Below are 23956 nucleotides of genomic sequence, written 5' to 3'. Positions count from 1 at the left end.
GTGGATTTTTCAATGCAGTGCGGTGCGAGTGGGTCGGACAGAGGACCGACAGTGTTTAATGGCTTTGAAGAGGGCTCTGCTTTCACTGTTGGCCTTGGCTAAGCCCAAACTATTGCAAATAGGGAGAAATGCCATATAAGGAAGTATACAAGGTTGAACGTGGTGTTTGGTTATTTGCCCACCCATTAACTGGCCATGGCATGCTAATCCCTATGGCCATTCCCACCCAGTTCCTGCCCTTCCCCATCCAAAACACCTCCTCATGGACACTCTTTAAGCTCGTCCTTACCATCAAACTTTGCACTCAAAGTGCCTGCCAGTGTTTTTTCAAAGCAGTCTTCTAAAAGTTAAGGACTTAACTGGAGCTGTAAACATCCTACTGTAAGAATGTCTTAATTAGGACTGCCTTTAGTCACTCTAGTTATAAGCAAAAGAACAAACTGTTGACATTGCCAAAGCTCGTTTTAATTGTGAACTGGCATATCTGGGGTCGGTGCAATAGGGTGTCACACATGTGGATCAAGGATGACAGTGGTAGCATCAAATACTGTGAAGAAAGAAAACAACTTTGTATGGAATGAAGTGTAGGGTTAACAGGATACACAAAAGGCCTCATTACAAGTCTGGTGAAATACCACCAAACGGATTTACCGTTACTGCCACTTGGTTTCAGCGTAATTACAGCCGGATTAAAAGTGGTGGTAAGCAATGTTAGACCCCTTTTGTCTAAGACCCCATCAACATTTCAGAGGAATTACCATTGCTGCTAATTCTGCTGATTTGGCCTTTTTGTGGCGGTAAGGCAGAGGAATTACCTCGAGCATTTTGGACAAATTACCACGGTTTTTGGCCACACCGCCGAACCCGTGATGTGGCCCAAAATGTAAAGTTCAGAACTGGTATTAACCTGTCAGGATTGGTGGGTTTAAAGCGTCCAGGTTTTAGGGCAGGGATCTGCAACCTGCTGTTCTCCACATCTTTGTGCCCTACAGCTCCCATCAGCCCTACCCAGCACATTCAGTGGTGAGGGATCCTAGGGTCAAATACCAAAACATCCGAGAGCCACAGTTTACTAACCACGGCTCTAAAGAATCCAGCTAGAAACAATAAGGATCTCTACACTAAAGATATCAGAATGGAAATACACAAAGTGTCTCACATGCCCAAATGTGGGATTACTGTGCTTCCTAAGGTTCCCATCTCTAGTTTATATTATAGAGAATATATCTCCCAGCAAATACCTTGGTTCAAACGTATAGACCTAGGAGTATAGAAAACTTCTAACTCATGGACTACTCAGCTATACGGATATAGCACCCTGATCTCTTCTTAAAACTTTCCTGCCTTCAAGATCGCCCTCCTCCCCTCGATTCAGGTCATTTGTGAGCCATGTATATTCTCAGGCTATAGTTAAAGATTACCCTTCTTGGCTAATGTGGTTACCTTTCAACACACTCCTACTGGTGCACAGTTATTCTTTCTTGGTTAGGGTTTTTGTCAGGCTGTGATCTCTCCAGCCACAGGGTGTCATCCTGGGCCTGTTTTTTTTTCAGAATTGTATTTTCCTCTTAATGTGCTTCTATACGTTTTCCAAATCCTCTTGCACTCAAAGGCATAAGTGGCATAGGGATCTGGTCTGAGTTTTCTTAGCAACCGTTCAGTTCAGTGTCTCCTATTCTTTGATCTTCAATTCATCTGGTGCTCCTTCTCTCTTTAGTCTGTCCCCTAGTGCAGCAACCACAGCTCCCTTCTAGTGCACCTTGATTAGTTTAATATACTGGTAAAGGCTTTGCTTTGTTATTCCATAGTCTCTTTGTATCCCTTTTGCGGGAGTGATTATTCCTCACTTTCACTTGTTCCTTCTTATGGGGTTGTTTGCCACTATTAAGGCTAATCAATCTCAGCTGCTTCCCATGTATTCCCACATAGCCCTCACCCCCTCACAGGTAGCACATTGCCGGTGGACATCCTTGTTCCCCAAAGCCCCTCCAAGCCCATAAGGAAGTGTGGCTTTGTCACAGGCAGCTTAACTGATCAGGATCCTTTTGAAAAAAACACATTCTTACTTAAAACTTTGGCTGCACACTGCATATAATGAAGTTGCCATTATAGAACTAGAAAAAACATTTGAGGTACAACCAGAATAAAAAATAATTTCACACACTAAAATTACTGTACGTTCACAAAATAAACTTACCTGTTGCCTGCAGTTTTAACCTATCAATTTCTTCTTTCAAACTTCTTATTTCCAATTCTTTAGTTGCTGTTAGAGGACCATCGTTCGTTGAATATTGTAAAGCTTGCACCGTCTGTGTGGATTCTACACAAAATAGATGTGCACAGATAGATAAAGAAGCATAGTATTGTTTTACGCTTGGAATGCAATGCTATAATCTACAAAATATATATATAGATCAGAAATAAAAAGTCCAAACACAGCAAGTGATTGAAAAGAGTGCCCAATATTCAGCATGGGGCAATCGTTTGTACGGATAGAACGGATGACAGCACACAATAACACAACATTGCAAAGTTTATTTTGTTTAATTTTAGTATCACTTGGTTTACACCAAGGGTCTGCACTTTTGGCTCTTAAAATGTTTTGGCAGCCTTAGCCAGCATAATGAATTTTGTGGGATTGCAGCACTGTTTAAAATGATGACTCTACCTAGGTATCCATATATCCTTCATAACACCCCCATTAGAATCCCTGATCAGGAATTCCAGAACATCGAATGGGCTCTGAGGAGGTTACTGTGGCGTGGTTCTCAGCCTAGAATAGCTCTGCAAACCTTGTATAGCTCAGTAGGGGACGTTGGGATAGGTCGACTGGATTTCAAGAAATATTACTGGGTCACTCAGCTGGCAGTGGCGAATGAATGACTGCAGGGAGATCCGCCGTGTCTGCAATCAGACTCAAGCATGCTTGTTTGGTTTATGCGGACCTGCTGCAAATAATACATAGTGAAGTGAATAAAGTTGGGCATTCTTCCAAGTTATAGGAATTGTGCTTTCAGAAGGCTGCCTGCGGTCATTCCTGGATATGCAACAAAGCTCACAATTGTTGGATTTCGGCTATTAACAGTATATACGATTTCGGCACTCCATGTGGTCACAATTCCAGGTGAATTATGACTGATAGAACAAATCCTGGTAGAACCCAACGCACATACGCAACTTCTTACTAAGAATATAATCTCGACTTTGTATCAGATCCTCTGTAGTTTCACTACACGCCCCGTAATAAAACTTCAGCAAAAATGTGAAATGTACACTGGCCCCATTGAGGCCGAAGTGTGGCAAGACGCCCTAATGGCTGAACGAGAGATACCAATCCCGGCCCGATTTAGACTCATTGAATTGAAAATCCTGTGCAGAATATATTACACCCGGGAACTGCTGCATAAGTGTGGCTGAGCGGCGGACCCCAATTGTCTTCACTGTCATACTAAACTGGGTACTTTCTATCACACAGTATGGCTATGCCAGAACATTCAGACTTCCTCACTTAAGATCCTGAGAAAGGTGCCCAAAATGGTATTGCAACCTGTTCCAGGTGGATCCAAAGTTGACCTTGCTTGGAATATTGTGCGAGACGGCTTCCTCACGCTATGAAATGCTTTTTATATCCAACGCTCTGATAGTGGTCAAAGGTAATATAGCCATGAAATGGGGGCAAGAGAGGGGCCCACGTTATCTAAATGGATGCTGGATTTGGACAATTGCATGGCAATAGAGGAACGGATATACAGATCCAGCGGTTGCCCCTACACAAGTTTGTTAAGATTTGGGATATGTGGGGGGAACAATGAGTGACCAGCCCCAAGACTTTCATCGCATGAACCAATCTCTATCTAACTGGTCTTGTTGCTCTATTTCTATTGTGATGCTGCAGAAAAGTTCTGTGTTGGTTAATTTTGCCAATAAGATTGCATGTGATATTGTAAGTTTTGCCCTGGATTTTTCAGATCAATGGTTGGCATTATTGTTTTGTGTTTGTTTATTATAAAATAAAAAACCTGTCCAGGCTTTACCCGCCCATAAAAAAAAGCCACACTCTGTGTGGGACCTCAATGTGGTGTTGGGCGCCCTGGCACACAAACCCTTTGAGCCAATGGCGTCCGTGGACTTCAGGCTGGTCACCATCAAGACAGCTCTGGTAGTAGGTCTCACATCCGCTTGCAGAGTCAGCGAGATCCAGGCTCTGGTGGCTTCAGAACCCTATACCACTTTCCACAGGGATAAGGTAGTCCCTGCGGACTCACCTGGGTTCCTACTTACGGTACCCTCCGCGTTCCATCTAAACATCTACATTCTTCGCTGACCCCAAGGACGAGGCTTAGAGTCTTGCACTTTCTGGATGTCAGACGCGCTCTGAAATTCTATCTGTATAGGACCCAGGGCTACCGCAAGTCGGATGCACTTTTTGTCACCTTTGGGGGCTCCAGACCCGGTTATCAGGCATCCAAGGCCTCCATAGCAAGGTGGATGGTTGCGGCCATCAAAGAGGCCTATGAGGGGCCATCCAAACTGCACGCAACGACCATCGCATTCCAGCGGCAGCAAAAGTGGCAGGTCATAAGCAGGGCAGCTACCCGGGCCACCCCTTCAGCTTTCTGTAAGCATTACTGTTTGGACGCCGGCGGCTCTAAGTAAGACGCGGCCTTCGGATGGGCGGTTCTAAGGAACATGTTTGCTTAAGGAGGGTCTCCTCTCCACCCTGGGGCCACATTCATTTGCAATCGCCCATAAAGTATGGAGGAAAGGGTACGGGATCTAAGAATAATTACAGGTTACTCACCATGGTGACCAATGTGCTCTTGGTCCTTAGTCCCCTTTCCTCCATATGTCCCACCATCCCTCCCCCCTAATAATACTGGTGTCATTAAGCAATAATAAATATTGTCGATGGGTCAATGGGGAATGAGGGATGGCGCCGGTGGGCAGAGTCGGGGTGGCACGTGCTTCTTTCTAGGGCCGCACCCCTGTGTGCCTCTGGATTTGGAGGGGAGGATTTGATTAGGAAGTGAGGGCATTTTCGGGATTGATAGCGTAGTGCATAAATGCAGGGCAAAGATTAAGTTCATAAGTGCTATTAATGATTGACTGCTAGTTCTGTTAGGTTACCAGTGGTTCATTCTGCTATATACATTTGGTGGTGGGTGCGATTAGCAGATTAGCTGCTAGACAGCCTGCGGTATCTAGTTCTTCTAAATAAATGGTTTTCTAAATAGAGTCCCTTATAGGTGATTCTATTGGGACATTCCCAGAGAGTTGGGATTAGCAAAGGATAAGTGCTATAAGGTTCCCTGCTATATAATTTTCCACAGGGATTTCCAGATGTGCAGGATTACCAGGTAAAGGCATTTTCTGGGTTGATAGCTAAGTGCATAGTTGCAGGGCCAAGGTCAAGATCATAAGTGCTATTAGTGCTTGGGTTGCTAGGTCCGTTAGATAGGTTACCGGAGGGTAGTTCTGATATATATATATATATATATATATATATATATATATATATATATATATTCAGCTCTGGGTGTGATTAGCAGATTGACTACTAGACATCCCCCATGCCCCCCGCCCAGCCCCGCCCCGCCAGTGCCTAGTTCTGCTCTAAGATGTCCAGGTGCGTAGAATTAGCAGGCATATGCCTTCCTGGGCCGGTTGCTTAGTGCATAATTGCATTGCCTTGGTCAAATTCATGAATATTGTTGATGCTTGGTTTACCAGTCTAGCACAATCGCCCGTGTTTAATGATATAGATAGCTTTAGGCCTCAGAGCATGCAGCGGATGAGGTGATGAATACATTCTGTCAGGTACAGAATTCTGTCAGGTTGCTGCTAGGGTTCGAGTTTCAAGTCTGGACAAAGACTATAGGTGATGGAGATTAGATATTGTGAGGGCTGACTCTATATCTAATGCAGCGAGGCAGTGAGTTCCACAGCCAGGGTTCAGTAGGCTGACCCTCCGATACTGGCCGAATTAGAGGTGGGGACCACCAGGCGGAGGGGCAATGCTTGGCCTAAGAGTGCGGGTCGGGTCGTAGGGCATAATCTTGTCTTTAAGGAATATGGGGCATGCCTTGTATACTGCTCGGTGGGTAGTACATAGGAATTTGAAGGTGGTCCTGCATCCATTTGGGAGCCAGTGTAGGGTGTGGAGAGTAGTGGTCCCTTTTTCCCAATTTCCCAATGCAAGAAGCAGTCTGGCAGCTGAGTTTTGCACTCTTTGGAGTTTAACTGCTAGGCCTGTGCACCCAGGTAAAGGGAGTTTGTATGGTCAAGTCTGGACATGACAATGGACATAATTACAGCCAGTCTGTTCCGGTAGGGAATGTAAGATATGCTTGAGGAATATAAGGTGGAAATAACAGGTTTTGGATGTATTCTATGATGTGGTGAGACAGTTGGGTGGGTGGGAGAAGTGTGTGTGTGCATGTGTGCACATGTGTGCGAGAGAGAGAGAGAGAGAGGGGGAGAGATAGAGAGAAAGAGAGAGAGACAGAGCGAGAGAGAGTTAGTCGTCATATAGTGGTCCATGTCTGAGACAGGCTGCTAGGTCAGGGCTGGGGCAGGTGGTTGATTTAGGAACTCTCAGGATGATCTGTCATCTGCATAGTTATAGCAAAAGAGGTTGTGTGAGCGGATGATCCTGGGAAGGGGGTGGGGGTCAGGTAAAGGTTGAAGAGGAGGGGAGGGAGGCAGGCACCTTGGGGGTACTCCAGTGTTTAAAGGGCATGCAGCGGAGCGGTAAGGGGGCGGGGGAGATGCATGATTTATTGTCTATTGGAGAGGAACAAGAATCGCATATTCCTAAGGAGTGCATTCTGTTGAGGAGGATCATGTGGTTGATAGTGTTGAACGCTGCCGAGAGGTCAAGAAGAATAAGCGCTGCGCATCCTTCTAAGTCTGCTGTCACTTTGAGGTCATCCCAGATGGAGATCAGCGTGGTTTCAGTTCTGTGGCACGGACAGAAGCCTAATTGCGTGGGGCCAAGGAGATAGTTAGATTCCACAAAGTCATTGAGCTGTGAGTAAGCGGTGCGGTCGATGCGTTTTGCCAGGAATCTGGTGTAGGAGATAGGCTTATAGTTGATAGGTAGCAGAGGGTTAAAGGATGCTTTTTTTTAAGCAAAGGTTTTACATGGGCAGTTTTTTTTAAAACTTCAATTTTATTAAATGTTTCATTGACTTCAGAAATAACAATTATAACTTGTTGTCATTCCTTCCCCTCCTCCCCTTCCCTTTCCCACAAACTTGCACTACACAGGGATTAATATCAAACATCATAGTGCGCCTGCCTGATGAGGTTTCGATAAGTACACGTCTGGAGACAACTTGCATAACGTATGAAACCCTCCCCAGAATGGGGGGGCTGAGGCAGATGACGGTGCTGCATGGGTGTGCAACAATGCCCCCCACCTACCCTCTCACATTTTCATAAGCTTGGCATATTATCGCCTCATTTCATAATGAATACTCCCCAGTCTATGTGGAAGGCTTCCACTCCCTCATTGATGATTGCAGTGAGCTTCTCCAGGGTGAAGATGTCCCAATTTGTTCATCTAGTTCACCTTGGAAAGGGTGGATTTACTTTTTAATCTTTGTGCTATTGCAACCACCCCAGCTCTCAACATAGCCTCCCACATTCTCAGGAGACAGGTTTCCCCCCTTATACCCCTGTTACCCAGAGGAGCATTTGCAATGGGTCAAGGGCCAGGGATAATCCAGCAATCTCCTTCACCCAGCTACTGACCCTGGTACAGAACACCATAGGTGATATGACATTCCCCACTGGCTACTTTCCCTTGAGCATAGAGCAAACCAACTGGAAAACATTTTCAAGAGTTTTTGGTGAGGTGTGGGGGGGATAAGTGCCAGCAGTGTAACATTTTAAGTTATGTCCCATGGTGGCAGTGAACAGGTTTTCATGGAACATGATCTCATAGACTTTGCCCCAAGTATCCCCACCCCCCCCCGAGATATCCAAACCAGTTTGTGAGGCCAAGTATTGTTTAAAGTATTTTCTCCCTGAAAGGTCAGCTGTCACCATTGCTCTGTACAGATTGGATACAATCACTTTTCTGTAGTAGGTCTCGTTAATAGTTTGTTCAAAGGCAGTCAGCGGGTGTGTAATTTTTGTGAGGGTTCTGCACATATGCCCTGTAGCCACATATATTCAAATACACTGAGTACGTCGCTTCCCAGCATTTCTTTCATTGTCTTCAAGTCCTTAAATTGACACTTGCTAAAGAGTTGCCCCACCCTCTCCAGGCCTCTTTCAGACCAATGTTGTGTGTGTTTGAAGCCCTTTCTGCCCAGGTCCAACAAGGATCCCCACGGAGTACTCGGGGGTGAAGGCCAGGCAGAGAGGCGTCCGATTGGACCATTATTTTGCCAGTGACAACAGTACCCTCAACGATGGGCGAGTCCTAACCTTGGGTGGGATTTATCTAATTAGGGACTATAACATATCTCTAACTTTCTTGGGTGGGTAAAAGAATCTTCTAAGTATGTCCAGTATGTGCCCATATGTGTTCTACCAGGATACACAATTTGGCATCCTTGAAGAAAATGTATAAGTCTGGGAGTCTGAACCCTCCAAATTCTCTGGCAGCGTCAGGGTGGTTATTTTGACTCTAGGCCTCTTCCCTTGCTAAATAGATTTGGATAGCATGGAGTTTTTCTAAAGGTGGTTTCATGGGAGTGGTGAGGGGATGGCTATAAATAGGTATAGGAAGCAAGGAAGGACATTTTAATCAATGTCATCCTACGAGAGGTTCAAGGGGGCCCAGCGGGAGGGGTCGGCACTCAGTTTGTTTACTGGAGGGGTGCAATTGACTTCAGACAACAGATTCAGGTCTCTTGGCAGGGACGTCATTTGTGGGTCGCCAGAGGTCGCAAGTGCGACCTCTGAGGTCTCCCTTGCGACCTCTGTAGTCTCCCTTGCGACCTCTTAAATAAGCAATTTTTTTTTTTTTTGCAATCAAGCTCTTGGGCTGTGGCCAGCACCATGTGGCTCTTTAATTCAGGAGAGGCTGTCTTTCTTGTTCAGGCCCCTTAAAAAAAGAAGAAATATAAGAAAAACGAGGGCAACACTTTCAGCACTGAACCTAACCTAAATAAGAAAGAATAGGAATGCCAAAAAAAGTGTCTTTCTGGAATTCTATACAATAATTGCTAGACTCATTAAAGCTTTATTTCAGGCACACTTCAGGGGGTGAAGTCACTGATTTAGTCTGTTCTCAAAAGCCTCAACTCAGCCTTTCATCCCTCTGAGGTCGGCAAATGGGTACCAACACAGGTTGGGGGATATTTGGTGTATATTTCTTCTATGTAAAGCGCTTAAGCGTAAGTGCTATATAATAACACATCATTATCATTTGGTCATGGACGTCTGTTTGCAATCGCAGTAATTTGGTAATATGGGCCTATACACAATGATCTTAACGATACAAAAGGCGATCCATCCATGTATGAAATGTACATCACATTATAGTGATATTGTAACCATATTTTTCGTAGTGTACAATGCTATGTGATGACACTTCCTGTTTTGTCAACGGGTGAACGGTCGTGTTCCATCGCTTCCCGCGATATCACTTCAGGGTGGGGTCAAATGACATCACTTCCTGTGATGTCATCAGGGGGTCAAGGGTCGTGTGATGTCACTTCCGCAACCCCTGGCATTTTGGTGAAATGACGTCCCTGTCTCTTGGTAGCCGTATCCCCAGGATGGTAATTTCTTTAAATTCAACTCTCATTCCTCCCAATGGGCCCGAGTCGTCTGTGGGGGAATAATCCTGTCGGAGAGGCAGGACACTGGATTTGGACAAGTTTATCTTTAGACCTGAGAAAAGCCCAAAGGAAGCTATTTGATCTAGGCGTTTCAGGAGAGAATGAGATATATCTGTTAGGTAGCATAAGATATCATCCGCAGAGAGACAATATTTAAAATGGACCTCGCTGCATCTTATTCCTGAAATGTCAGGGTTTTCTCTAATTGCTATTGCCAGTGGTTCCATGGTGAGCGCATACAGTAGCGGGGAGATGGGGCAGCCCTGTCTAGTAGATCTATTAAGGTCAAAGGGGGTTGGATTACACCGTTCAAAAGTATTTTCATTGTCTGATCTCTATAAAGCGCAGATATCCGACGCCGGAAGTTGGGACCAAAACCCATTTTCGCTAGTACTTTTGCCATGTACTTTTCCCATTAGGACCAGCACCTTCAAACGTGGTCAAAAATCTTGGATGCAAACTCGACACAGATTTATCACTCACTCAACACACCACCACTGTATCCAAAACCTGTTTCTTTCACTTACGTTTCCTTAGGTGGATTTTCCCCTACCTCACCTATCCCCACCGCTTCTGGGCTATCTACTCCATCATCCTCTCCCGCCTTGACTATTCAAACTGCCTCTACCTAGGATCCCCCGCATCCCAACTACGGAAACTGCAATGAATCTAAAATGCGGCAATGCGCCTACTCATGAAACTTCTCACCAGAGAACACATCAGCCCTACCCTGAGAGTTCTCCACTGGCTCCCTACTGCTCGACGCACCACCTTCAAAGCCATGTGTATCACCCATTGCGCAATCCACAACACTGGCCCTGAATTCCTGCGAGACAAAATTGTCTCATACCAACCTTCCAGGAACCTCAGATCTAGAAAGGCGTTTCGCCTAGTGATCCCACTGCATACCTCCATAAGACATGGAGGCTCCTCCTTCTCCGTCCAAGCCCCAATCCTCTGGAATTCTATCTCCTTACACTTGCGCAACATCAAAAACCACCTGAAATTCAGGAAGGCCCTTAAAACCTGGCTCATCCCAATACTCTCCTAAGCCACTGCAACCCGTGAATACACCACTAATAATCTCAACCGCTTTCAATCACAACTCAGGTGCCGGCAGCTCTCGCAGCAGTTCTCACCTGACAAACCACCACATACCGCTCGACAACGCGGCCTGCTGACCAGTACTCCAGGTATGCCAGCAGCTTTTGTTGTGGCATTCCTGATCCACCACCAACCCACCCACAAAAACATTTCCACCCGACTAGCACCTGAGCTAAGCCAGCAGCCTTTGCTGTGGCTACACTTGCATCATACTCACTGCGCCCCTGCCCACCAGACCACAGAAGAGACGACTAACAATGAGATAACTGGCCCTAGTTAGCACATACACATCATTAACTATTCACTACCACTGTTAACCCGCATCGCTCATCCAGGGAAACTCCCAACACTAGAAATCCCCCACCACAAACCTATTCCCCAAGCCAGGTACAACAAACCATCGATGACTGCCACATTACGGATACCACTACAGAATAGGCCGAAACCTACGATCCCCTCCACCTACAGCAATCTAGGTGTAGCCCCCTCCATTTGTTCATTATATGTTGAGACCTCCTGCACTGTGAAACCTGGGCCGCCTGCCCACCATACAGGATTCTAAACTATAGGTGCAGCCTCCACCTCAGCTTATTATATGACGAATTATCCTGCAGGGTGATACCTACGCCTCTCTCCCACTATACAGAATCCTCAAATCTAGGAGTAGCCTCGATCTAGGTTTGCCATATGCTTAAACATACAGCACTTTGAAACATAGGTCTTTCTCCCACTCTACATGATCCTCTAATCTAGGTTTTGGCTCCATCTCGGTATATTAAACCCTGATACCGGCTACAGTCTGAAACCTAGGCCCATCGCTACAGGACTCTCAATTCTAAACCAGACAAATTAGCAATCTCGCATCCTACGGTACATATAACTCACACCACTAGTGTGCACACAGGCGGCATGCACAGCCAAACATCCATGCACGGTAGAACACATCTACGGCTAAGCACATCCGGCCTAGTTTCACACATAGCCGTCCAAACGGAAACCCCGACTTACCCCAACACTTCTGCCACTAGCATACAGTGACCACCAACCGAACGGAATCCGGTATAGCTGGGCTCACATAGAATCTTGTCAAACAATAGCAACCTATCTCTAACCCTCAAGAGCACCCACCAACATGACAGACCTCTACTGATCTGCCTAGTGGAGCCTTGCCAGCCACCTAAGTCTTAGAACGGCAACATGCACACACGCATCTAAGTTAACCTCCCTAGAATCTCCAACCACATCGACTACTGTCACCAAGAGGGTTCCAAACAAGGAAAAAGCGCATTGAGGCCACACAAGTGGGGAAAGAGCGCTATATAAATAACCAAATACAATACAATACACATTGAACGACAAACTTTTGCCACTTGGATCAGGCAGTAATAACAGTAGTTTCTTCCTCAGGCACTATATGTGCTACTGGTGTAAACATATCTATGGCACTGTGTAGATGAAAGCCAGGGACGGGCTACTATAGGTGTCTTTCCTATTTTTGTTGGGAGTATTTATACTCGCTTTTTTTATTTCTTTTGGGAGTATTTGCCTATTTTTAGGGAGTAAAAGTGGCCAATATCTGTAGGGCTGCTTGCTAGTAACCAAGACCTACCCTCTCAATTCTCACTGAACCCGTGAAAGCCACTGCTATGTCTGCGACTTCTGCGGCTGTGTCTGAGGGCAGGAGCAACAACCGCAGGCACTCGTGGACTAGTATAATGTGTGCCATATCACCGGAAGAGACATGCTAGACTACAGATGCTACAGTGACCTCACAGCAGTGCAGATTGAGACCAAGGAGACAGATTGGGGATTGAAAACACTTAGAGTTCCTGGAATAGTTTGTTCAACCCTTGGCCAACCAACCAGTTTCGGAATCTTGAGAGCAGGAACACTGAAATTAAAAATAGTACAGATCATGATATATGATCTAGTATTTGTAATGTGCCTATATACAAGAGTTTCAAGGAGCAACAAGGCACGGAAGGGGGAACAGAGGGAGGACAGAGACAACGATCTTACTAAGTGACATGAGATCGCACAAGTGCAGGGGACGGGAAAAGTGGTGTACATGGGATCAAAACAATAACAAGTGTGGCCAGCAGGTGGCAGGTACAAGGGTAAGTGCAGACAGCAGGTGTCCAAATGTGCAGGTAGGGGGACTGCAGGGTAACAGATACAGACCCAAGTGAAAGGGTTGCTGGGGGTTGGGGGTGGGGGGTGGGCAGGGACTGGGCCCGAAATCAAAGGGTAGCCAGGTGACCAGTGTAGTATCAGACAGGAAATCAGCAGGGGAGAGGAAGAGAGAAGGCAGAAGCAAAAGAGGAAGGTCTTGAGGTGCTTGAGATGGATCTCTTCAAGTTTCAGAGAGTCTGTTCCAGAAATAGATCTACCACCAACTCGCTTGGAGAAGCGACTAACTCTGAGGGAGTTGGAGGTGGAGGAGCGAAGAGCTCGAGTAGGAAGGTATTTGCGTACAGAGAGCTGGATGTATTGAGGACCCAGGCCCCAGAAGGCCTTGTGGACCATGCAGAGGGTCTTCAACTTACTTCTTGCAGCCACTGGGAGCAAATGCAGAGAATTCAGTGCTGGAGAGACAAGACCCCTGGGCTTCAGGTCAAGGAAAAGTCTTGCGCTCCTGTTCTGGATGAGTTGCAGAGGGTGGACAGTAGAAGCAGGCACATTTAGAAAGAGGTAGTCCAGCATAGAGGGAACCAGAGCTCTAGAGACAGTGAGCTTCTGGGGGAAGGAGAGGAAAGGAAGAATACTTCGGAGGAGGTGCAGTTGGTAGTTAGACTTCTTAGAGATGTCAGAGATGTGAGGAGAAAAGTAGAGTGTGGAGTCGAAGAGGACTCCGAGGTTCTTAGCCTCACAGGTGGGAGCAGGAAGAGGGCCAGGGGAGGCTGGCCAGAGAGTGACAGGAGAGGCGGGTGCAGGTGTGCCGATGAGGAGAATCTCTGTCATACTGGCATCAGACAAAGAACCGCAAGACATCAAATATACAGGGATAAGTTCTGAAGGATGACTCAATAAAACCCGTCTACTCAACGGCTTTGGAATCCCCAGATAATGGGGAAAGGACAGGCCAAGGCTGATAGCAGGATGGGCATTTATTGATGGAGTCCCCAGATGGGGCACTTGGCACAGAGAGTTAAGAGTGCATCTGCATAATCAATGAAAGTCAATATGGGGGCTAAAGGCTGGAGGATATAGCTTTTTTATTTTACACTCCCTCCAAAACACAATCTACTGGTAGGAGCAGGCACAGCATCACAGCCTGACAAGAGAGGGAAAAGCCACCTCCATCTCTTGTGTGCGGGCTACACTGTAGCTATAGGATGCAAAAGAACAAGTTACTTTCTTACCTGGTAATGTTCTTTCGATGGGATGACGTATTCCATATCTATGACAGGTAATGTCCACAGCTGTGCTACTTCGGAAAATCTTTGGCGTCTGCGTCCTGCGTCGATGCGCCGTCCCCGAGGACCTCCTCCGACGGCCAACGTCACCCGATGTGATAAGTAGGACGCACGACGTCCATAGCCTCAGTTATAGTTTTTTCCCAGAACTAGTGCCACCAGTTTTCTGCCAGTCAGACACACAAGACCTCGCGGAACGCAAGCTGCAATCGCAAAAGAAATTCTGGAGCGGGGAAGGCAGGGAGGGAGCGATATGGAATACGTCGTCGGACCATCCCATCGAAAGAACTTTACCAGGTAAGAAAGTAACTTGTTCTTCGAGGTGATTGGGTCCTCCGACGTGTTCCATATCTATGACAGACTCCCAAAGCAGTACCAAGCAAGGAGGTGAGAAAGAATTTAGAATACAAATTTAGCATGCCCAATCAAAATGCGGAATAGAGAACTGCCTTGCCAAAGGCCAGATCTTGCCCCCTGATGGAATCGAGGGAATAGTGACGTACAAAAGTATGTACTGAAGCCCAGGTGGCTGCATCACAGATGTGACGAATAGGAACTCCCCTTTGCAGGGCAGTAGACGCAGCCACTCCTCTGGTAGAATGGGCCCGCAAGCCAGCCGGAGGGTCCTTACCCGCCAAGCGGTAACACTCGGAGATAGCTAAAATAATCCAACGAGACAAAGTCTGTTTCGTCACAGCTTGTCCCAAACGCTTTCCAGCGTAACCAATGAAAAGTTGATCGTCCACTCTGACCCGGGACATGCGCGAGATATAAAAGCTCAACGCTCTCCTAGGATCAAGCCTATGGAGCCTCTCCTCTTCCTTACCAGGATGTGGAGGAGGATAGAACGCCAGAACAACCACCTTCTGGCTCAAATGAAATCCCGAAACCACCTTCGGAAGAAAAGAAGGACGAACTATAATGACAACCCTGTCCTTGTGAAATACAGTGAAGGGTGGCTTAACTGAAAGTGCCTGTAACTCACTCACTCTGCGAGTTTTCAAACACAGTTTTCAGAGTTAACAGCCTCAAAGGGCAAGAATGTAAAGGCTCAAACGGAGCACCCATAAGAAACTTAAGAACAAGGTTCAAATCCCAACCTGGCACCAAAAAAGGTGACGGAGGGAGCACATTAGTGAGCCCTTTCAAAAACTGCGAAATTAAAGGAATCTTAAAATAGGAACACTCTTCAGACAAGTGCTTAAATATGGACAGCGCCGCCAGGTAACCTTTAATGGTCCCCACCTGCAAGCCCCTGTGGGCCAAAGAAAGCAAAAAAGACAAAACCATGGGAATGTCGCATACAAGAGGATCCACATTCTGAACTCTGAACCAGTCGCAGAACTTTCTCCAACGGCAACGGTACAGAGACTTAGTTGCCGGCCGCCTGGCCGAGAGCAACACCTCCATCACGTCTTCAGGGAGGTCCCAATCCTTATATCTCAACCTTTCAGAAGCCAAGTGTGAAGATTGAGGGATCTGACCTCTGGATGGAGAACCTGACCCCCCCTCCCGTGAGAGCAGATCGTCTCGGTAGGGAAGACGACGTGGAGGGCAGATGGACAAGTCTAGAAGGTCCGGGTACCACGTCCTCCGGGCCCACGCCGGAGCAATGAGGATCATCCGGGAACCGAACCTCCGTAACCTCCGCAACACTTGCGGGATGACGGGGACTGGAGGGAACGCGTACAGCAGTGGGAATGACCACTCCACCACAAACGCGTCTCCCAAGGCTCCTTTTGGAGGAAATTCCCGCGAGCAAAACCTTTCGCACTTCCGGTTGACACTGGAGGCGAAGAGATCCACTTGAGGGGACCCCCAAAGGGTGAAGATCTCCAGGAGAATCTCCTGAGCCAGCTCCCACTCGTGAGAGATCGAAACTTCCTGCTGGATGGCCCAGAACTCGAGCTGCATCGCCTCCCTGCACAGCGGAAGTGACCCTGCCCCCCCCTTTTTGTTGAGGTAGTGCATGGCCACCGTGTTGTCCGTCAGAATCAGGACATTCTTCCCGCACACAGTCGGCAGAAAAGCCTTCAGGGCAGCCTGACGGCCCTCAGCTCCAACAGATTGATATGGAGTCTGGACTCCGACGGAGACCAACGACCGCTGACTGTCAGCTCGTTGGCATGAGCTCCCCATCCCGTGAGGGATGCGTCCGTCACGATCGTCACCTCCGGCCAGGGCAGCCAAAATGGGGCACCCTTCATCAGATTGCCCTCGACGGCCCACCACAGAAGGTCCCGGGCTACCGAGGGCGGCACCTGAACAGGGTCTGACAGCCTGCCGGAGGACTGAGACCACTGAAGCTTGAGTGCCCACTGCAAAGATCTCATCTGCAGATGAGCCTCTGGCACCAGAAGAATGCAGGATGCCATGAGGCCGAGCAGTCTCAAGAACTCGGACGCTGGGAGAGTCTGGGCAAACTGAAACTTGTGCACCATCTGCTGAATGTGAAGAGCCCTCACCTGAGGAGGAAAACACTGCCCCAGGGACGTGTCGAGCACTGCTCCGATGTACTGGAGCCGCTGCGTTGGTGTCAAATGGGACTTCTTTAAATTGAGTGAGAAGCCCAGCCTGTGAAGGGAGTGGCAGGTGACGGACAGATGATCCAGGACTTGCTCGGGAGAGCTCCCCCTGATCAACCAATCGTCCAGGTAGGGGTAGACGTGAATCCCCCATTTCCTGAGATGCGCTGCCACCACCACCATGAGCTTGGTGAAAACCCTTGGGGCGGAGGTCAATCTGAACGGCAGGACCCGAAACTGAAAGTGCGAGTCGCCAACCGCGAACCTCAGGTACTTCTTGTGCCTGGGATGGATCGGCACATGGAAGTAAGCATCCTTGAGGTCGAGAGACACCAACCAGTCCTGAAATTGAAGGGCCTGGAGGAATTGAGAAAAAGTCACCATCTTGAACTTGTCATTCCTGAGGAGTATGTTCAAACCGTGCAAGTCCATGATGGGTCTCAATCCCCCGTCTTTCTTTGAAATAAAAAAAATAAGGGGAATACCATCCCTTGTTCCTCTCCGCTACAAGCACCAGTTCTATGGCGCCTTTCTCCAGCAGGGCTTGAATTTCCTGCGCAAGGAGCGGATCCGGACTCTTCAAAGAGAGGTTCCCTGGTGGATTGTCGTGAGGCCTCTGCCGAAAAGGAAGACAGTAGCCGTGGGTTATGATCTCCAGAACCCACACATCCAAAGTAATGGCTTGCCACTCTACAAGATGCTGCGCCAGCCTTCCCCGAACCGGGGAACCATGGGACCTGGCCTCATGACTGAGTGGCAGCGGCTGCGGAGTTGCCTGAGGGCAAAGAGGCAACTGCCCGAGTGGCCTTGGCACCTTGAGTACCTTTGTTTCCACCTATGGCACTCTTACGATGGCCTCTTTGACTGCTAGCTCCTCTCGCTTTACTGAAGGACGAGTAATAGCGAAAGGAACCTCCCCTCCATTGCTGTCCCCTAGGACGAAAAGGCGGAGGTTGGCGAACTGCAGCGCCCAACGACTTCGCTGCAGCTTTGGAGGTCAGCATTGCTGCCAAAAAGGTGTTCACTGTCTAAGGGCATGTTGAGGAGCCGGGACTGCACACTTCCTCAACCACGCAAACCTGCGCATTACAGTGCTCGCCGCCATGGACCGGCTGACACAATCCGCCAAGTCCAAACCCGACTGAACGGCCTCACACATGGCATCCTTGCCATCCTGAACCATAGCAAGGAAACCATCCCGTTCGTCCCCTTCGGGAATATGATCAGCCGCTAATGCAACACAGTTCCACAGAGTGTGTGTAAAACGAGGCAAGGCACATATGGAGTTGGCCGCCTGAAGCGCTATACCCCCAGAAGAAAACACTTTCTTCGCCCAGCCGTCAAAACGTTTGTCGTCCCTATCCGGAGGGATGGTAGGATACAACACCTGCTTTGCCGGGGCCGTAGCTGCCTGAACCACCAAACTCTCCGGGGTGGGGTGCCTAGACAAGTAGCAGGGGTCGCTACTTGCTGGACGGTATTTTCGCGGCAAAGACTTGCCCACTGCCGGGAGACTCTCCGGAGCAGTCCAAGCCGCCGCCACCCTTCTCTGCAAAGCCATATGAAAAGGCAAGACAGGGTCAGTAGGTGGACCGAGATCAAGGATGTCCGTGAGATCATCCTGAACGAACTCCCCTGAGGGAGCTGACCAACCCAAGTACTCTGTAACCCGAGACATAAGGCACCGATATGACGAATCGGCATGAGTGTCAGGCTCCGGCCGACAAAACTCCACCTCCGGAGAGGTGTCCAATCCACTGGCATCATGCAGTGACTGCCTCAGGTCATCAAACTGACTATGGCCCGAGATAAGTTCATCCGGAACCATAACCGGAACCAGACCGCCATCAGAGCCTTCATCACCCTCTGAAATGTACTCCAGGCGGGGAGAGGAAGACCTCTGCGGACCAAAGCCGCCCCGGACCTTAGCCATAGCTTTTTTAGGGGCAAACCCTGTGCCACGGGGCCCCTGCGACACCACCGCCTCGAAAGGCGTCGAGGGCGGCGAGCGAGTCGACACCGGCGGCGACAGAAAAGGCGTTGACGTCGAGCAAATCGGCGTCGACGTCAGCTGCAACGCCTCCAACATCGGCGGCGTCGACACAATCCTCGAAGCCGGAGCTCCGAGCGTGTCTTTCGACAGCCTGGGCGTCGACGACCCCCTCATAGATGGAACCTCGAGAGTAATCGTCGACGACCTCGGCGCCACAGGAGACGGCACAGGATCACACGGTCTCGAGCGCATCGAGGACCGGGACCTGGAACGGGCATGTCGAGAACGGCTACCCTTGTCCGAGCGGAAACTCTCCCGCGAGCTGTGCCGACCACCCGAGCCCAAAGGCATACGGACGGTGTCTCTCGACCAGTGCCGACCGACCCCACTCGGAGGCGCAGACGGACCGGTGTCCTGCGATTCCAGAATCGCTAGCATCTGCTTCCCGAAGGAAGCCCATTCCTCCGGTGTCGCTTGCATGGAGGGATAAGTGACCCGCCGACGGGCGGAGTCCTCGGAAGAGGACAGGGAAGGCGACCTATGCCGGCGCTTCCTGGAATGCCTAGAAGAGGCGGAGGAGTGGCGAGACTGACTCCTGGAAGGAGACCCACCGGACTTCCGACGACAACATGGAAAGTTACCCCTCGAGTCATCAGTCGAAAGCCCCGCAGACCTCGACTTCCGGGGCTTAGACACCCGACCTACCGACAGTTTCTTCTTGCATTCTCGCAAGGCCTTCGCAGTGAGCGACTGGCAGTCGACACAGTCGTCCGTATTGTGGGCCTCCCCGAGGGACCAGAGGCAGGTGTCGTGCAAGTCCGTGACCAACATCTTAGACCCACAGTCCCTGCATTTCTTGAAGCCCGGACGCGGGGTCGAAGATGAGAAAGACATCGCCACAAACAAACCGAACAGGTTCAACGAGCCGAGAAAGAAAACAGTAACTCCAATGAGTCGAGGCGTACCGAGATTCACAAAGCGAACACGTTCTGGCAGAAAACTGGTGGCACACGTTCTGGGAAAAAACTATAACTGAGGCTATGGGCGTCGTGCGCCCTACTTATCACATCGGGTTTCGTCGGCCGTCGGAGGAGGTCCTCTGGGACGGCGCATCGACGTCATCGACGCAGGACACAGACGCCAAAGATTTTCCGAAGTAGCACAGCTGTGGACATTACCTGTCATAGATATGGAATACTTTGGAGGACCCAATCCCCTCGAAACATCACTTAAGAACAATAAATATCATGTACCGCCTTCCTTGTGCTGAAACATGACAGCAGGAACATCTTTTGTAAGACATAACATAATTGATAATTTATGCTCCATATATATGTCAATCACTGACTCCAATGAAGTTAGAAAGGGTACAAACCATGTATCATATGGTTCGGTGAAGGTGAACTAGGATCCAACAAATCAGAAGAATATGATGCGGTACATACTGACCCATGTGTCTTTAATATAGTCATGGCTTCCCAAGACTTTCTAATCAGCACAAGCCCCAATTTAAAGTCTATGGCTACTATCAAGAGGGGAATCGAATACACGTTTAGAGAAAATAAAATGCTAAGAAGTGTTACTGTAGGATTGGCCAACAGGAGAAATAGGTTTTATTTTTAGTTCTCGCAATTGACTCACATAAGAGTGGCAGAATGTTTTAATTCTTAAGGGCTTCAGTGCCACTGTTTCCATCACAACCTGGTAGACCTTTTCAAATTAATTTCTCAAATTTGGAAGTTCAAGCGGACATTCAGTGTTGCAAAACCACTATATAAGTCACACCTATTGCCAAATATGTATCCAAAGTGACACATTGCTGTCTATATTGAGATTTACCCTGACAGTAAAGGAATTGTGTTACAGATATCTTTGCGCTAGCCGTAGACAATCTGTCTTTTAAAAAATATGGACCAAATATTTGGAGATGTAGGTCCAGATAACAACAATCTATATGTTACACAGGATGTTTGCAGGTAGTAGAGGTCAGCTAGTTACAGTGCAACTGGAATGGGCTGTCTATGGCATAAGTGGCCTCAAATAACTGTATATATTTTCGTTACATGTTTTGATAATTGTATTGTAATATGAGATAATTTTGTTCCGATTTACTATTAGTTTTGAACACCAACCCAATTATATAGAACAAATGAAAATAGCGTGTGACTGTACGTGGTATGTAAAATGTATGTAATGTACAATGATTCTGGATTTTGTCTACACATTTAGGTTTACCAGAGTGGAGGAAGCATGACAAAAGGATATGTGCAAGCATAATCTGAGCCCTTGTATGTTTCTCCAAAAACCTTGTATAGTTAGTAGAAATATTTAGAATGGTGAGATGATCCCCCACTGTCAAAAGCATTGATTTGTGTGTGTTTGTAAACCTCATTGAGGATTCCCTCTTCCAGAGATATCAACTGTTTCAAACAATTCTAATGCAAAAATCTATTTCTGGAGGTCCTAAAACTCAACCAAACCAAGACTAATTTGTGCTGCTCACCACTGTCAAATACGACTCAACCAACAAAGCGTGGCTCTATGACATGAACCTTTTATCGAACCCTCATCTCCAGTGCTAAATAAATTCCGTTTGCATAGCCCTTTGCCTCTCTTTAAAATCACATATGAAAAATAAAAAAGGTAAACTTATTTTCCCCACCATCACTGCTAAGGGAAATCAAACTCACAGCCTCAGATTCCAAGGTACAGTACAAATTCTTGAATATTACAGATCAATGGCACCATTCACTCTTTACTGGTCTCATTAATGATAATAACAGGGATCTGCCTGTGCTTTCAATGGGGAGGGTGCTATTCAGTTTCTGAAAGCACCAACTCTATAGTTGGAGAGCCATTTGCAGGTAGTTACTTGAGGGGTTTTAATGTGCAAATTATATACACATATGTAATCATATGGCAAATCATTGTAACAATATCACTTCAGAAAGAGGCTAGGGCATGGAACCTTGGAGGTCATGGTGGCTGAAGACAGCCAGCTGCTCTGCGATGCGGTTCCTGGAGAAAGCACACGTTGGATCCAGAGGGGTCCTCACCCCAAGCATCATTGTAAGCTGTATCTCCAAGAGTTATCAAGATCTGTCACCATGGTACCCAAACACAAGTTGTTGTATGCATGTAGAAAAGAGACATGATGGGCCTGAGAAGTCCAGCTCATCAGGGGACAGGCACACAAATATAGTTTGCAAAATACACTGCAAGGCATACCCACGCTGTCAAATCGGAGTTTGGGGTCCAAAAAGCACAACAGGAAAGCACATCTGGAGAGAAGCACAGCAGCATCATACACTGGTGGTGCCACCCCAGACTTTGAGGTCATGGAGGAGAGACCTCCAGACTCCAAGATGGCTGAAAGGGCTTTTGTGCTTTAGGTGCACAGAAGACCTGCAGCCCACTGGCAGTCCAAGTGAAATCATATGAAGTAGTGGTAGACCAATTGGGGGCCAACCAATCAAAAAGTCCACTCCAGAGTATCACACAGTTGCCACATATACACTCAAAAGCCCAATTGTAGTTTGTCAAGAGATATAAAAAGAGGCCCGACCGGGAAGGCAGTGTGAGAGGAGTTGGAATGCAAACACAGAGAGGTGAGGAAGATAGAGGGAGAGGACAGAGTGTGGAGAAGGAGGGACATCTAGGTAGAGAGGAAAGACCACAAATGTTAAGAGACGCAAGGAGGAAGAGAACATCAAAAGAGACCAAAGAGAGAGGGTAAGGAGGAACATCAAGGGAGAGAAAGGGGGGGTCATCGAGAGAGACAGAAGGAAAAGGAAGTGGAGGAAGATCAAGAGAGAGAGAGAGGAGGAAAAAAGGAGAAAATGGAGATCAAAGTAGAAGACCTACCACTGTTTATATTAGCAGCAGGTACAACAGCATTTAAGTTTCTCTAGCAAGAAAATAAATGGCCCCTTTGTCTTACTCCCAACCTCTAACCACTGTATAGCAAGAATAAAAGAAACTAGAAAACTGAGAATTTGTTTTGAGTCGTCTTTGGCCCTCTCAGCCATTAAAGCAAGCTCTGCGCAAATAAAGAACGTCCATGTGAGTCCACCAAATCTCCAACTCATATTATTCAAAGGGTATGTTATCAGAACGACAATGACGGAACAAGGAGCCAGCTAAAATTGCTGGTCAGTCCCAACTAGATTTAGATGAGTCAGTCTCTGGTTCTTAGTATACAAAGTGTACTAAGGACAATCAAAAGGCAAGCACAAGATGACAATCCAGTCATTCAGAGCCTTTGTCTAGTCATCAAACAAGACACATAGTGATAAATCAGCATTTCCGCTGGAGCATCTCTAACAGAGAGCCACAATGCCACATGGATGAACTGAAAACTGTGAATCTCCTCTATTGTGAATATTCCCTCCTCACTGGCATCTCTAAAGGAAACACACAGCACAATAGTCCCAGTTCTCATCCCAGGACAGACCCATATTCTATGCAGACAGATACAACTAATGATCCAGCTGCAAGAAGGATATTGGTGCAACCTACGAGCAGGAGACATGCCTCACCCAGGAAAACAATAAACACCCCTGTTCTGCTTGTACACAACAAGGCATAAATTAGTTTTCAAAAATTGATTAGCAGAGTTTGCAAATTGAAATGTTCTTGATTAGCAAACAGACCCATTTTTTTATTTTTTTTAGCAATGTTGTACTAATATGTTTAATCTCACCAGACGTTATTAGTACCCAAGATATGAAATGAGAAACAATATAGCAGTTTTATGTACCACTGAAATAAGGCATTAGTGAAAGGAGTCCGGCCTTGCAAATTCTTTAAAATTCAGCTAGACCTGAAGGTCGGCTAACTTAGTTTACCTACTCGACCGAAGAGAAATGCACTCGACTCATACCAGCGGATGACAAATTTAAATGTGATTTGTGTAAAATGGTGCATGTCATTACAAACCCGCTTTATGTTTGGCATTGTGCTGCCACCTAGAGTGCACACCCAGCCATGCACAGTGAAACCTTTATTTGACCTTTACTGCAAACAAAGTTTCAAACATCCCTTGCAAAAGGTATTCGAGTATGCGAGTGGGCAAAAATACTTTGTGAGTACTGGATGAGAGTCTGTAAAATGTAAAAGGTT

General features: G+C 47.4%; 1 protein-coding gene across 2 annotated transcripts in view; it reads right to left on the bottom strand.

Annotated features, from left to right (window-relative positions):
- CDC42BPA (CDC42 binding protein kinase alpha) overlaps window positions 1–23956 on the bottom strand; it is a 1600792-nt gene that overhangs the window by 956588 nt on the left and 620248 nt on the right. For both annotated transcript variants that reach the window (XM_069608679.1, XM_069608678.1), the window contains exon 11: window positions 2198–2320. In XM_069608679.1, coding sequence (XP_069464780.1) covers window positions 2198–2320 — 123 coding nt within the window. The remainder of the gene's footprint in view (window positions 1–2197; window positions 2321–23956) is intronic.

Source organism: Ambystoma mexicanum, chromosome 4q (assembly GCF_040938575.1).
Source record: "Ambystoma mexicanum isolate Mex_15411 chromosome 4q, UKY_AmexF1_1, whole genome shotgun sequence".
NCBI lineage: Eukaryota > Metazoa > Chordata > Amphibia > Caudata > Ambystomatidae > Ambystoma > Ambystoma mexicanum.
This window is presented reverse-complemented; position numbering and strand designations above follow the sequence as displayed.